Raw genomic sequence first — 16,215 nt, 5'->3', positions numbered from 1 at the left:
ATGCACACAGCTGCTGGACCAATGCACTCTCGAAGTTTCTTCCTTGGTCCGAATGTATTCGTGCCGGGACGCCAAACCGGTAGAACCATTCTCGGATCAACATTTTTGCCACCGTTTCTGCCTTCTGGTCACGGGTGGGTACAGCCTGTGTAAACTTGGAGAATACGTCAGTCATGATCAGCACCAGCTCCCTTCCATCACGGGCTGGTTCAAGCAGTGTGAAGTCGATTGCGAGCACCTGATTGGGTTTGGACGCAAGCAGGTGGCCAAGGGGAGCATGGACCTTTGGTTGGGTGTCCTTGGCAACCGCACAGCGCTCACAGTTCTGGCACCAGTCCTTGATGTCACGGTCCATTCCTGACCAGTAACAACGCTGCCGCACCACCTCCGTAGTCCGCTGGATCCCCTGGTGGCCATGGTTCTGGTGCAGCTCCTGCAACACCTCTGGCCGCAGGCACTCCGGCAACAGCAACTGGAAAACTTCCTCCCCTCCATCGGGTCTCAGCAGACGACGGTACAGCAGCCCCTCCTTCTGCACAACACGGTCCCACTGCTTCACCAAACCCCTCGTTCCAGGACCTAGCTTCTCTTGCTCGGCACGACTCGGTACCCTCTGTTGGCTCCAGAAGGGCAGGAAAGCACTGATGGACGGGTCCGACCTCTGGAGTCTTCTCAGGTCGGCTGGACTGCGGGACGGAAGAGCGGTAATGGCAGACTGAGTGGCCTCCCACTGTGGACGCTGGCAGACATTTTCTGCAATGGATTCCGGAACCCGGGTGCCAGGTAGGTAGGACTCCAACTCGACCCCATCACCACCCGCAAGAGTATGTTGCCTGGAGAGGGCGTCCGCATTCTGGTTGATCCGTCCTGGCCGATACCTCACGCTGTAGTCAAATGCAGACAGCTCCGCAACCCAGCGCTGCTCCGTGGCTCCAAGCTTGGCAGTGTCCAGGTGGCTCAGCGGATTGTTGTCCGTCCATACGACACAGCTGTGGCCCCACAGGTAGTCCTTGAATTTGTCGGCCAGGGCCCACTTCATGGCCGACATCTCCAGCTTCATGGAGCTATAGTTTTTCTCTGCAGGGTGCAGGCTGCGACTCCCGTAGGCAACAGGTCTCACTTTCCCTCCTTGCTCCTGCGATAGTACCGCTCCCAGTCCACAGTGGCTCGCATCTACTTCAACAATAAATGGCAGAGAGAAGTCAGCAAAAGCTAAGGTGGGCGCACTCACAAGGCGGGACTTCAGCTCTTGGAAGCTCCCCTCACATTCCTCCGACCAGGCGTCATGCAAGCGAGTTCTTCTTCCTCTACGGTTGTTGGGACCAGACAGCTCCGCGACCAGCCGGTGAAGGGGGGAGGCCAGCTTGGAAAACCCCTCCACGAACCTTCGGTAGTAGCTGGAAAAGCCAAGGAAGGACCGCAGCTCAGAGACAGTTTCAGGACGGGGCCAGTTGGACACGGCAGAAACCTTCCCAGGATCAGTGGACACTCCCTCTTCCGAAATGCGATGTCCCAAGTATTGCACCTCCTGTTTGAAAAACTCACATTTCTCCAATTTCACCTTGAGTCCCTCCTGCTGCAGACGGTTCAGCACAACCTCCAGACGCATTAAGTGTTCATCAACAGTGGAGGAGAAAACAACAATGTCATCCAAATAAAGTAAAAGTGACTGGCCGTGCTGGGCGCCAAACATTCGCTCCATGAGCCTCTGGAAAGTCCCCGGCGCATTACATAACCCAAAGGGCATTCGGTTGAATTCGAATAACCCAAAGGGGGTGCAGAAAGCAGTCTTTTGTTTGTCGCCTTCTGCAACTGGTACCTGATTGTAGCCACAGGCCAAGTCCATGGTGGTAAACCACCGGGCTCCAGACAACGAGTCCAGGGACTCAATTCGGGGCAGTGGAAATGCATCTTTTCTGGTTTTCTTATTTAGTTGCCGATAGTCCACACAGAGGCGCAAGCTGCCATCCTTTTTGCGTACGATGACAATGGGGGAGGCGTAGGGGCTACTGCTCTCTCGGATTACTTGAGCGTCTAACAGTTGGTTTATATGGGCCTTAACCGACTCATACTCTGATGGAGGAATACGTCTATAGCGCTGACACACAGGAACATTATCCAAAAGAGGGATTTCGTGAGAAATAAGCCCAGAACAACCTAGGTCGCCTTCGAACGCGGAAAATACTGACACATATTTAAGTAGCAGTGCCCTGACCTTTGGCTGCTCAGCCTCCGTTAACATGGAAAGATCAAGCCCCAATATTTTCTCCCGCACCGAACCCTCTTTCGCGGTGTGAGACCGAACTGTAGCAATAGTAGATTCGCGCTCACCGGGAACTTCATGCAATCCCGACGGTAGACTAACTACCTCAACAGGGGACACCAGGGCCAAGGGACAGCGAGACTTTAAAGTTACAGTGGACGTTCCAACATTAGTCACCGGTACATAAACAGTCCCTCTAACAACACTAACTAGGGTGGGCGACACCAACAGCCCGGGTGGCAGACTAAACCCATATCCCAGGGGTTCCGCAAGGGTAGCAACTGTAGACCCATCTACTGCAGAGCAAGTGGCGGCAACAAATTTTGTAGTTCCGGCAGGGATAGCGATAGGCCTCCGACCCCGAACCTTCGCTAAACCACTTCGAATTGAGCCATCCTGCACAGTGACCTGTTGGCACAACTGAAGAGCGGGAAACCAAGAGGTGGGGACTCCTAACCCAAGGGTAAGGTCAAACAAATCAGGGCCGTACTGGTGATGAAGCTGCTGGTAATACGCTTTTATGACATTCATGCCAATAATACCTGGCACAGAAGTAGCGCCATCCTGTCCTGGGGGGTCTTTTACAACCAATATTCCTCTTCTAGAGACCACTCTTCCACCCACTTCTACATCAGGCTCAAGATAACCCAGGTAGGGGATAGCTAACCCATTAGCAGCCCTCAACTCAAGCCAATTACATGACTTTAATTTAGCCTGAAAATGTTGCCTGAAGAAGGACTCTGAAATGGTTGAAACCATTGACCCAGTATCTAGGATACACTGAACAGGAACCCCAGCCAATTTGACTGTAACCTGGGGACAAGGGGCTATTAAATGCTCCACTTCTACATCTACCACTGGGACTGATGAGCCTAACCCACCCCCTCCTAATGTCTGGCTCCTGACAGTAGGGGGTGCTAGTTTTCCGTCTGCTGAAGGCTAGTGGGGGCTGCAGCCGGAGAGGAATTAACAGGAGGGGGCCTGGAACGAAAAGGGGCATTACAGTATCGAGCTATATGGCCTGACTGCTGACAGCGATGACAAATAACACTATTGGGACCCAAAGAAGTCGGTGGAGGCGATTTTAAAGCAGAAAGGGCCTGAGTAATCTCTGCAAGTTGTTCCTGTTGCTTCTGAACAAAAGCAGTAAGCGCGGCCAGTTGCGCAACAGTATCGGCAGTAGAGGGGCCCTGTGGTGGCATCAAAGCGCTTTGAGTCGCACACAAGGATGGCACCGAATGGAAATTTGCCCTACTATCAACAACACCCCCTTCACGTTCCCACTTAATGGCCTCTGACCGGACATCAAGTAGCGTATAGTTTGGATTTTCCCGGACTAAGCGCTTGAGCTCTCGCCGTAAACTAGGGTTATTGACATTTTCAACAAACTGATCGCGCAACAATGTGGGTGAATTGGTCATTCTATGGGGAGCATTGGCAACCACTTTTTCCATTAGACAAAACAGTGCATGTGAAAATTCTTGTAAAGTTTCCCCCTCTAACTGTCTTCTAGAAAAAAAGTCTTCTTGCAACAAGATATAAGGCTTCTGACACCCGTATAGCTCTTTTAGAATTTTGAAAACAGTCTCAGGGTTCTCACGTTCTCCAACAGTTCTGTACTTGATCTCATCCCGCGCTTCACCCTCCAAATGATCAAAAATAAACCCAGGCTGATCAGCCAGTCCAACATGCCTGACACGCATGCTTGCACGAATCTCCTCAACCCACTCATCAATCCCGATACCGTGATTTCCTCGGAACATGGGGCACTTTCTTTCCCGTGGTAGGTAGATGATCCGGTCCGTAGCTCCCGTGTTTTCTGCTCCTCTTTGACTAGGCCCTGCCTGGGCGACATCCCGCTCCTGTTGTAGTTGGTCCCGCTCGGTCTCCAACTCGCGGATCCGGTCCCGGAGCTGCTGTAGTTCTTCCGCCATGGTTGGTAGAATGGACGTCGGTAGCCGAAGTTCTCGGACCCCGTCCCACGGCGCGCCAGCTGCTGCTCAATTAAGCTCCGAATTTTATAAAGTTTTACCAGAACTTCTAAATTGCTATAATGCACACTACAAGCACCAAAACAGCTCTTCTAAAAATTAGAACTACACTCTGCTTGGTTCACCAGATCCTGCCGAACAAACGCCAATTTGTAACCACGGGGCTAGGCTAGGGGTTCCCCATTTAAACCAACCCAATGCCCGAGGTAAGTCTGGTAACAAAGGAACCAAAGCAGAGGTAGTCAAAATATAAATCTTTTATTTTACATTTGTAGTTCAATTTTATTAAAGTTGTTTAAAACATAACCCTCGAATAACCCAAAAAAACAAACACTTAAAACATAGCTAAAGTAAATGGGGAATGTAAAGCAATAGAAAATATTCACAAAAAACAAACTAAATGTTAATAAATCAACTCAAACAAAAACGTTAATAGGAAACAAACTCAAACAAATCCCCCATAAACCCACTAAGGTGCTGTAGTGCTTTAAGTGCTTTGAGTTACAGGATTATTTCTTGGTAAAATTCGTTTGTTTGGCAAATTCGGAGCTTAAATTGAGCAGCGTGGACATGACTGAAATACATAGAAAAACGTCAGTTCACTGCCAATTGGCCAAACCTAGGCTGTAAGACGGACACATACCTTAGGCAGACAGGAGGAACACAAACAGGGGGCTCAGGGCACCTCTGAGGAGCAGCATCAGCCCAGCAAACTCCACAAAATAAACCCTAGCCAAACAGTTCAAATTATACCAGTGCACAAACAAATAGCTTTAAAATAACACAAGGTGGAAAGGTACTCACGAAAAAGGCGCCCACACGCCAGCATACCAGCCCCGACACTAACCAACTCACGCGCGCACCTTTTTGTAATCGCGCAATCAGTAGCACGGGCGGAGAGTGGCGGTGCGTTCACTGGCAGATAGGAACTTTGAAACTCGCAGTAAAACAATATTTAACCACCTGGTTACACATAGAGTGAAGTTTTTTTTAAAGTTGCAAAATCTCTTTATCCGGTTGAATGATGCTGTCCCACACTATGTAGCCTTCTTTCTGTCTTTTGCATTGCCAGAGACATGACATCATGCACACGCTCAAAATAAACTGTGTCTGGCTGTCAATGAGAAATTGAAACCGCCCAAAATATTCATTCCTCTGCTGATCGTGACCAAAAACACAAATAAAAATGAAAAATCTTCCATGTAACAGCGTCTTGCCTATGGTCTTCTCCAGCACACGGATCTTTGAGGTTTCAACACTGTGCAACAGAAACATTACAGCACTTACCTTTCCGTCACACAGGTTCGGTGCATAGAAATACATATATACGTTCGGTGACGAACGCTCGCTTGTTGATATGTGCCGGGTCGCGAGAAACTGGCTTGTTTTGGGAGAGTGCTGGAGCGCGCAGTGGTGGCGTGACTTTGTGTCTATTTACATACTGGGTAAACACCGCGGAGGAGGAGGCACTGCTGCTTTGGTGCACATGCTTTAGCAAACAAATGCCACGCAAAAGACAGGTTTATACATACGCCTATTGTCGATCCGTTTTTTTGGTTGACAAAATCTTGTTTTGTCGGAGAAATAGCGCACGCCGTGGAGGTGTGTCATTGTGCGTGTGTGTCTCACGGAGGCCTGCTGTTGCTAACGCTGCTGGGAGAAACATGGATTACTATGACAGAAGATCGTTTTTCTGCGTGAAACCAGTGAACTTTTCCAGGCTAACTTTCCCAGTGCGACTGATGATGCCCTGACTGTAAGCATGCACAGCGCTGCTGTTTCCTGAGCCAACTCCCTGCCTTCAGAGCGTGTTTTAAGACAGAAGGAATGCGGATTTGACAAACTCTACATTGAAAATAACTGAGCGACGAACATGGATTTATCATGATCATCACGCAAAGGTTACTTCAGACGGGTGAGTGAAAGTTTGTTTTTTTTTCGCTGGTGGCCTCTGTCATCTTGTTTTCTTTTTATGGGTCCACCCCACCTGCAGGTGAACCTGCCACCTGCAGGTGATGGTGACATGACGACAGCTGTAGTCCAATTCACAAAATATGAACTGAACATAAACTCACAAGAGCACGGAGGCAATCACACACTTGTTTACTGTGTATGGCCAGACCACGAAAGAAGGTTGTTCTTTCGTGGAAAAAAGAAGTGGGTGTGGTTTAGGCTACCAAAATTGTGTGTAATGATTACAAACTAACAATAAAAACCTGGTGTGTACAGCCAAAGTCAGACACACAGAGTGCAGAGATGACAGAAGCAGAGCTCTACAGTCTGTACAAAGGCGTCATATGGTCAGTCCTGCCGAGGCCCTGCAGCAGTGTGAGGATCTGTCTTTCCGACCTGACGATGTCCTCATCGCAACCTATCCCAAATCTGGTAGGGTTTTTCTTTACTTTACAATGATCATAGAAAGCAGGCCTTGCACCAACAAGGTTCAATCTCTTATTATGAATAATCTTAAATAAATCTTAACATCTCAGTTGCACCACTCAGTTTAATAGATGTACTTTAAATGTACAGGAAACATATTATAGTTACATTTCAGTAAATGTTTTAAGTCAATGGAGCACTATGGAGACATTAACAGAATCACCACAAAACCACCTGGAAACAGGGATGTTAAAAACCATTCCATTCACTTTTATTTTAGAATGTTTTCTGCTTCTTAAAGTCAGGGGCTTTCTTAGATTGTGACTTCAGTGACATTTCCTTATAGTTACAGGAAGAAGTTGGCTACAAGTTCATTCTTAATTTTACAGTCTACCTCCTTCCTCAATGACAGCACTATTCAGACACTTCTTATCATAGCGGACGCTGATGCACATTCAGTTTAGGCTCAGACCTCTTATAAATATAATATATACACAGCTGTGATTTGATAAAGAAGTGAATTGAACTGATAAAAAACAATGTGACTTGATAAACCTGTTGTGGATTAATAAAACATTTAGCAAAATGTGTTTTTTAATCATCATTTACATGTGTCAGCTTTAAAATCAGCTGCAGGCCTACTTTTATCACATTCACGTGGCAAACAGGTCCGAGTTGATGGGTCAGACAGAAGCGGTTCAGAAGCTCCTTGTGAGAGACCAACAGGCCCGGCAAGAATCATGAGGCCGTCCTTCCGTGGACCCTCAACCTGCAGGAGGAGCCATAAGGGGCTGGTGCAATGTGACCCGGCAATGGACAAGTGGAAGAAGATGGATGGATTTGCTATAATAACAACTCTTCTTAAAGTCATGTTTTCATTACAATTATTATTGTCTATTTTTCTTTAAATAAAAGTGATAATTATTGATGGTCTGACATCTGTCATTTATCCATCATAACTTTGTAAATATTCCCTCAAAGGCGCTCAGTCAGGAATAACAGCAGTTTAGTGCAGCCTGCGCAGTAAACTTATTTGCATATCACATCTGCACTAATAATACGTAGTTTCTGATGGTAAATCAGGTGCAACACGGCCACAAAATAATACTAGTCATAATGTAGTACCTGACTTAGTAAATGCAGCCCTGAGATGTTACGCAAACGTTTTCCCAAACACAGTGATTGACTGTCCTCAGGAACCACTTGGATGCAGGAGCTGGTCTGCCTCATCATGAGTGGAGGAGACCCAGAGAGTGTAGAGGCCAGCCCAAACTGGGAGAGAGTGCCCTGGCTGGAGACAGTGCAGCTCACCCCTCTGGAGCTCAGGGCCTCCCCTCGCCTGCTGGCAACGCACTTCCCCCACCACATGATGCCCCAGTCCTTCAACCAGCAAATGCCAAAATCAGCCAGATGTTGCTCTCTGGCGCCCCCTGCGGCTCGCTGCTGCACATTGTATATGATACAGAATGATAGTGAAAGTGTTGGTCACATGACTTTTCTTACAATGATGCACTTATGACACAGCTCGGCTGAGGTGTTGTTTTCTCTGCTTGATTCGTGTCATCTAGCCCATCACTAGTGGACGTTAAGGTCCTGTATGTTGGATGTTTAGTGACATAGTGTGTTTTTCAGTGATCTACGGCTCATGGTTCGATCATGTTAAGAGCTGGCTCAGTGCTGCAGACACTCACAGGGTTATGTACATCTGCTATGAAGAAATGATTGAGGTGAGTAACTGAGAGCAAGTGAGAGACATTTTGGGGGAGACAGAGGCTGCCCTTAGTGCAGGTGAGAAGAAAAAGGCAGATTGGTGTGTGGAGTGAAGTGAGGAGCACTGGGGTGGAAAAAAAATTAACAAATCCGTGAGCAACATTGTGTTAAAAGTTTTTGTACATGTGAAGCTGACGTGGCTTTTAAATGACTACATTTGTTTCACAATCAAAAGGTTTGGCTTTAACTAACTTACAATTGGTTTATTTGGATACATTCAGTGCCACAGGAGGAGTTATGTAAAACCGACTTTAGAGCTTTTAACATGTTACAATGTTCCCTCATCTGAAACAGACCTGGAGCTGTGTTTTGACCCACTCGCGTATCTTTGTGTAATCTTTAAATCTTCTCCAGTGGCTGTTTGTAGCTTTGCAGAAGCAGCTTCCAAAAAGTTCATCCTGAGATCCTAAGTATCCAGGAAATGTTTTCCTCTCCATCTCTTGACATCATGCACACGCGCAAAATAAACTAAAGAGAGTGTCTGACTGTCAATGAGAAATTGAAACTTCCCAAAAATTCTCTGACAGTGACCAAAAACACAAATAAAAATGAAAAATCTTACATGTCAACAGCATCTTCACTATGGTCTTCACCAGCATACGAATCTTTGAGGTTTTCAACACTGTGCAACAGAAACATTACATCATTGACCTTTCCGTCAGACAGGCTCAGTTGATGATATTTGTATTTGTATTTGTATTTGTATTTGTAGGGGTTTGAGCGCCCGAATGATGCAGGGAGCTCTGTTATCGGGGGCTTCGTGCCCCTGATAGGGTCTCCCATGGCAAACAGGTTCTAGTTGACGGGTCAGACATAGAGTGGTTATGAGAGACCAACAGGCCCGGTTAGAACCAAGAGGCCGTCCTTCTGTGGACCCACCACCTGCAGGAGGAGCCATAAGGGGCTGGTGCAATGTGATTTGGGCAACTCCAAAAGCTGCCTCCATCACCTGGAAACGGAAAAAGTGGAAGAAAATGGATGGATGGTTGTTTCTGTTAGGGAAATACTAAAGGAGTCCGGAGGAGATGTGGATGGAGAGACGGGACACGGTCTGGATGTCTTACATGGTAGAAGTTTATTACCGTATTACAGGCCTGGAGACATTTGAACAGTCAACACAATGTTCGGAGCATTGATCATTCAGAGTCTGGGGATACTTCCACATGAAGAGAGCTATATAGCCTCGGTTACACGTAGGCACTAACAGTCTACCTCTCGGACAATGTGCCACGTTGACTAGGCCACAAGTCATGTAGAAGGTCGGCGCCTGAATGTTCCCCTTTGACAGTACAATATGATAAGATTCGAAAGGAATGTGCCATGGCTGAATTAACTCTATAATTCTCCATCAGTTGCAATGTAATTAGTTCCTCTAAGATGCATCAAATTACAGGAAATTACATTTGTTCGGTTTCTGAGCAAGAACCCCCTTCCCCGAACCCTCAGGTGCTAAGCACCCCTAAAGTTGAACCTCTAAAATCGCCCCTAATTCCAGATACATTTAAAGCAACTTTCCTAAACATGAATTCTGCTTAATTCTCTTTCTAATACTGTAAGTGCTGGGACAAATGGTAAAGTTTCAAATTGTGATTTTGTTTTATCACACTGTGACTGGTTAAATTCTAATTCGGATCACGACCAATTAGAGTCTCCCAGACCAACCTTCTTTCGTGCAGAAAAGTGGGTGTGGTTTAGGCAACCAAATTTGTGTTAATGATTACAAACTTAACCTGAAACAATGAAAACCTGGTGTGTACAGCCAAAGTCAGACACACAGAGTGCAGAGATGACAGAAGCAGAGCTCTACAGTCTGTACAAAGGCGTCTATGTGCCTCATAAGGTCAGTCCTGCTGAGGCCCTGCAGCAGTACGAGGATCTGTCTTTCCGACCTGACGATGTCCTCATCGCTTCCTATCCCAAATCTGGTAGGGTTTTTCTTTACTTTACAATGATCACAAAAGCAGGCCTTGCACCAAAAAGGTTCAATCTCAGATTAGGAATAATCTTAATAAATCTTCATATCTCAGTTGCACCACTCAGTTTAATAGATGTACTTTAAATGTACAGGAAACATATTTTAGTTACATTTCAGTAAATGTTTTAAGTCAATGGAGCACTATGGAGACATTAACAGAATCACCAACAGAGATGTTAAAAACCATTCCATTCACTTTTATTTTAGAATGTTTTCTGCTTCTTAAAGTCAGGGGCTTTCTTAGATCATGACTTCAGTGACATCACACAAGCCCCTGTCCTGCAGTGTCATGTTTGAGCTGGGCAAATGCCCCTTTGGACTCTAGTGGCGCTTTTGGTGTTAGAAAATGAGTGGATGAATCGATCTAAAGGTAAACAAACACTGTTAAAATGTAACCAAGCCAATGAAAACTGAGCGTTAAGTAGTGATGGACAGAGGGTGCCCCATAGCGCTCATTGCGGGCCAAAAAAGCTCAGCCGTGTCAGCAATTTGAAGGGATTTTTGGAGCCAGCTCCACTATATAGAATAGGGTGAAAAAAAGTTAAAATCACAAAAGGAAAATAGGATGCTGCGTGGAGGTCAGAATGACAAGCTTGTCCTCAATAATGACTTAAAGAAAGGCCAACGTTTCAATGTAAAGTCCAGAAGAGCCAGGAACGTCCGGAGCCAACCACCATTTCCTTATAGTTACAGGAAGAAGTTGGCCAAAAGTTCATTCTTAATTTTACAGTCTACCTCCTTCCTCACTGACAGCACTATTCAGACTCTTCTTATCATAGCGGACGCTGATGCACATTCAGTTTAGGCTCAGACCTCTTATAAATATAATATATACACAGCTGTGATTTGATAAAGAAGTGAATTGAACTGATGAAAAACAATGTGACTTGATAAACCTGGATTAATAAAAACTTTTATCAAAACATGCTTTTTATCAAAATGTTTTATTTTACATGTGTCAGTTTTAAAATCAGCTGCAGGCCTACTTTTATCACATTCACGTGGCAAACAGGTCCGAGTTGACGGGTCAGACAAAGAGCGGTTCAGAGGCTCCTTGTGAGAGACCAACAGGCCCAGTTAGAATCATGAGGCCGTCCTTGTGTGGACCCACCACCTGCAGGATGAGCCATAAGGGGCTGGTGCAATGTGACCCGGCAATGGACAAGTGGAAGAAGATGGATGGATTTGCTATAATAATAGTTACTATGTTGTTGTTGTGGTTTTTATTACGATTATCATTAGGCTTTTTTAAAATTATTATTAAAGTAGCCTAATAATTATTGATTGTGGACATCTGTCAAATGTCCATCACAACTTTGTAGCCTAAATGTTCTTTAAAAGGTGCTAAGTCAGGAATAACAGCAGTTTAGTGCAGCCTGTGCTCATGCAGTAAACTCATTTGCATAATACATTTGCAGCACTAAGAATGTCAATGTCAATGTCAGCTTTATTTGTATAGCACGTTTACAACACTACGTCCCCAAAGTGCTTCACATACAGGTACTCAATATACATAAAATTACAGTACAAAACAACAAGAGAAGCACACACAATAAAGTCATAATGCAGCTCAGCTTGAATTGAACGCAAACAGATGTGTTTTAAGGGCAGTCTTAAAGGTTTCTACGGTTGGAGCAGCTCTGACGTTTAGGGGGAGACTGTTCCAGAGTTTGGGAGCAGCCACACTAAACGCTCGATCTCCTCGCGTCTTTAGCGGGATCTGGGCACATTCAAAGACAGCTGGTTCACAGACCTTACTGGTCTAACTGGGGCATAAACAGACAAAAGCTCAGAGAGATACACAGGAGCAGATCCATGAAGACATTTAAACACAAGCATCGAGATCTTAAAGTCAATTCTATAGCTGACAGGCAGCCAATGGAGGGAGGCCAGCACAGGGGTGATATGTTCCCGCCGCCTTGTCCCTGTCAGTAAGTGTGAAGCAGCATTCTGGACTTGTAGGCGGTTGAGTGAGGATTTGTCCAGCCCACAATAGAGCGAGTTACAATAGTCAAGATGCGACGATATGAACATATGAGAATAAGAATACCCAGTTTCTGATGGTAAATCAGATGCAACACGCCCACAAAATAGTACTAGTCATAATTTAGCACCTGACTTAGTAAATGAAGCCCTGAGAGTTTACGCAAACATTTTCCCAAACATTGACTGTCCTCAGGAACCACTTGGATGCAGGAGCTGGTCTGCCTCATCATGAGCGGAGGAGACCCAGAGAGTGTAGAGGCCAGCCCAAACTGGGAGAGAGTGCCCTGGCTAGAGACAAATCACCGCATACGTCTGGAGCTCAGGCCCTCCCCACGCCTGCTGACAACGCACTTCTCCCACCGCATGATGCCCCAGTCCTTCAACCAGGTCAAACCCAAGGTAAAGCGCCGCACGTGGGCTCAAAAATGACGAACAATTAAAGGAAGCTACTTTCTAGGTTATCTATGTGATGAGGAACCCCAAAGATGTCTGCACGTCCAACTACTACTTCCACTTCATGGTCCGCATCCTGGTCACCCCGAGCTCCAAGAGAGACTTTCTGCACAAGTTTCTGGAAGGGAAAAGTGTGCAAATGCTTTTGTGCTGTAGATAGATGCTAGTGATGGGCAGATGACCCCTCAAAGGGTGTCACACACTTTCATAATTGTATCACACTGTATCCACTGTGTTGGTAGGCGACATTGTATAGGCGCCCTCTGGTGGTGAAAAAGTATTACAGCAGCGAGTCTGAAAAACACTGACTGTGCTTTGATTCTTGTTCAGAAATGTGCACCTAAGTCAGGAGTGAGCTGTTAACAGCTGAGAGTGATGATTTAGTAAGAGGAAAACTGCTCCGGATCATGAGAATAGAAACAAATGCCTGAGACATATCAGTGATACAACCATCTCAAAATGAAGTCACTTACCGAGTTACTTCTGCTTGTGACAGTATAGCAGAGCCTTTAAGTTTTGCTGGTGGGTGTCCAGTCAATCGACTGAATCACCAAAAAAGTAATTAATTACCATTTGACTCAAACACACAGCCTTCTATCTACCAATCAGGCGCTCTACAGAAGCGAGCAGCAAGTTAACTAAATAATATACTAACACAAAATTATAGGCCTCCTATACCTTTCGAGCTGGTGCTGCACGTCAATTTCTTTTATCGACTGGCTTGGACGTGGAAAGAGACGGCTCTGCACATGTTATATATTGAATCCTTTTATCATCAGGGCAGGGTCGCCTGGTGCCCAAAGATTTGGGCGGCTGCTCGAGCCTAAAAGCACCCACGGGATCGACACCAAGTGCATAAATCCCAAATGCCAAAATCAGCCAGATGTTGCTCTCTGGCGCCCCCTGCGGCTCGCTGCTGCACATTGTACGATACTATATGATACAGAATGATAGTGAAAGTGTTGGTCATGTGACTTTTCTTACAATGATGCACTTATGACAAAGCTCGGCTGAGGTGTTGTTTTCTGTGCTTGATACGTGTCATCTAGCCCATCACTAGTGGACGTTAAGGTTCTGTATGTTGGATGTTTAGTGACATAGTGTGTTTTTCAGTGATCTACGGCTCATGGTTCGATCATGTTAAGAGCTGGCTCAGTGCTGCAGACACTCACAGGGTTATGTACATCTGCTATGAAGAAATGATTGAGGTGAGTAACTGAGAGCAAGTGAGAGACATTTTGGGGGAGACAGAGGCTGTAGCTGCGGGTCGATCTCTGTAGTAACATGCCCTTAGTGCAGGTGAGAAGAAAAAGGCAGATTGGTGTGTGGAGTGAAGTGAGGAGCACTGGGGTGGAAAAAAAATTAACAAATCCGTGAGCAACATTGTGTTAAAAGTTTTTGTACATGTGAAGCTGACGTGGCTTTTAAATGACTACATTTGTTTCACAATCAAAAGGTTTGGCTTTAACTAACTTACAATTGGTTTATTTGGATACATTCAGTGCCACAGGAGGAGTTATGTAAAACCGACTTTAGAGCTTTTAACATGTTACAATGAGCTGTGTTTTGACCCACTCGCGTATCTTTGTGTAATCTTTGAATCTTCTCCAGTGGCTGTTTGTAGCTTTGCAGAAGCAGCTTCCAAAAAGTTCATCCTGAGATCCTAAGTATCCAGGAAATGTTTTCCTCTCCATCTCTTGCTAAGCTTAATCACAAAGTAAAAACAGTCGCCAAAGCTTCACTACTGCCACACAAGCTGCACAGACTTTTTACTGAAACAGCTGCACAGCGAAGAGGAGGAGAGGTGGGAGGGGCTTACGGAGAGATTGTGTGAAAATCAATCAAAGTACTGCATTTATATTTTGTTTAGATCAATATTACATTTTCAAACGAATAAAGTGCAAGATAGTGACATAGTGTTTTCCAGGACCTGAGGGGGGCGGTGGGGAGAATCTCCAAGTTTCTGGACAAACCCCTGGAGCAGGAGCTGATAGAGCAGATCGCAGACAGTTGCGTGTTCGACAACATGAAGAAGAACAACATGTGCAACTACACCACCGCTCCTCCAAATGTCCTGGACCAGAGCAAGGGCACGTTCATGAGGAAAGGTACTACTCCGACTGTTGCCACTCCTACAACTACTACAGTACTTTTCTGCATTCGTTTGTCACAGGAGTCGTCGGAGACTGGAAGAACTTCTTGACCGTGGCCGAGGCAGAGCACTTCGACGCCGTATACGAAGAGGAAATGAAGGGCGTCGGTCATGAATTGTATTTTCACAAAAGTACACAAAGGAAGTGCTGAAACAAACAGCGATGCATAGAGTGAAGTTTTTTTAAAAGTTGAAAAATCTCTTTATCCGGCTGAATGATGCTGTCCCACGCTATGTTGCCTTCTTTCTGTCTTTTGCATTGCCAGAGACATGACATCATGCACACGCGCAAAATAAACTGTGTCTGGCTGTCAATGAGAAATTGAAACTGCCCAAAATATTCATTCCTCTGCTGATCGTGACCAAAAACACAAATAAAATGAAAAATCTTCCATGTAACAGCGTCTTGCCTATGGTCTTCTCCAGCACACGGATCTTTGAGGTTTCAACACTGTGCAACAGAAACATTACAGCACTTACCTTTCCGTCACACAGGTTCGGTGCATAGAAATACACTGCTCACAAAAACTTAGGGCACACTCAAAAAACACAATGTAACTCCAAGTCAGTCAAATTTCTGGGATATCAGACTGTCCAGTTGGGAAGCCACGCTTATTGTGAATCAATTTCACTTGGTGTTGTGGAAATTAAACAGACAACAGGTGGAATTGAGAGGCAATTAGCAAGATCACTCAAGTTTCAAGTTTCAAGTTTAATGGTTTTGTATAGCCCAATATCACAACAGAAGTCGCCTCACAGGGCTGCACCAAACATTAAGGCAATAAAACAGACCAATAAATATGACAATTAAAAGTTCAGGTAAATATAATGGCAAATATAATGTCCAATAGGAGGTAGCGACGAGCGGCGTGGGTGTCCCCTGTCCTTAGACTCTCCAGCACGGCAAGGAAAAACTCAAAAACCAGGCAGGAGAAAGGAGAAACCTTGGGGAGAACCACAGAAGGAGAGATCCATTCCCATGGACGGACAGGCTATAGAGACCCAGGCCGAAGGATCCCTCAGCAGACGGGCCAAGATCACAGACCGTCCAGTCCTCAGATTCCAGAATGCAAGGTTCCTCCGTTCACCCAGGTTCCTCCGTTCGATCTAGACGGGCACTCCCGAGGGGGGGGGACAGGAGACACCATGTGAATAGTGATGAACAGACTACAGATAAATTAAATATTGTATCATTATAAAACAAAGTCTGCAGTCAGAAGAAGAGGATAGCGCTCAGTGGACCGTA

The 16,215-nt window shown here is 45.7% G+C and overlaps 1 protein-coding gene across 1 annotated transcript; it reads left to right on the top strand.

Moving 5' to 3' along the window:
- Nucleotides 1-10,189: 10,189 nt before the first annotated feature.
- Nucleotides 10,190-15,121, top strand: LOC306978360 (sulfotransferase 2B1-like; the record flags this gene model as incomplete). The annotated part of the gene is made up of 6 exons (XM_079576883.1): nucleotides 10,190-10,328; nucleotides 12,558-12,763; nucleotides 12,822-12,948; nucleotides 13,931-14,025; nucleotides 14,745-14,925; nucleotides 14,991-15,121. The coding sequence occupies 6 exons, from the start codon at nucleotides 10,190-10,192 to the stop codon at nucleotides 15,119-15,121; spliced, it is 879 nt and encodes a 292-aa protein (XP_079433009.1).
- Between the last annotated feature and the right edge of the window lie 1,094 nt (nucleotides 15,122-16,215).

The sequence above is a fragment of the Gobius niger genome (genome assembly GCF_951799975.1).
Source record: "Gobius niger genome assembly, chromosome: 19".
In the NCBI taxonomy this organism is placed as follows: Eukaryota; Metazoa; Chordata; class Actinopteri; order Gobiiformes; family Gobiidae; genus Gobius; species Gobius niger.
The sequence above is the reverse complement of the archived record's forward strand: the minus strand, read 5'-3'. Positions and strand labels throughout refer to the sequence as shown.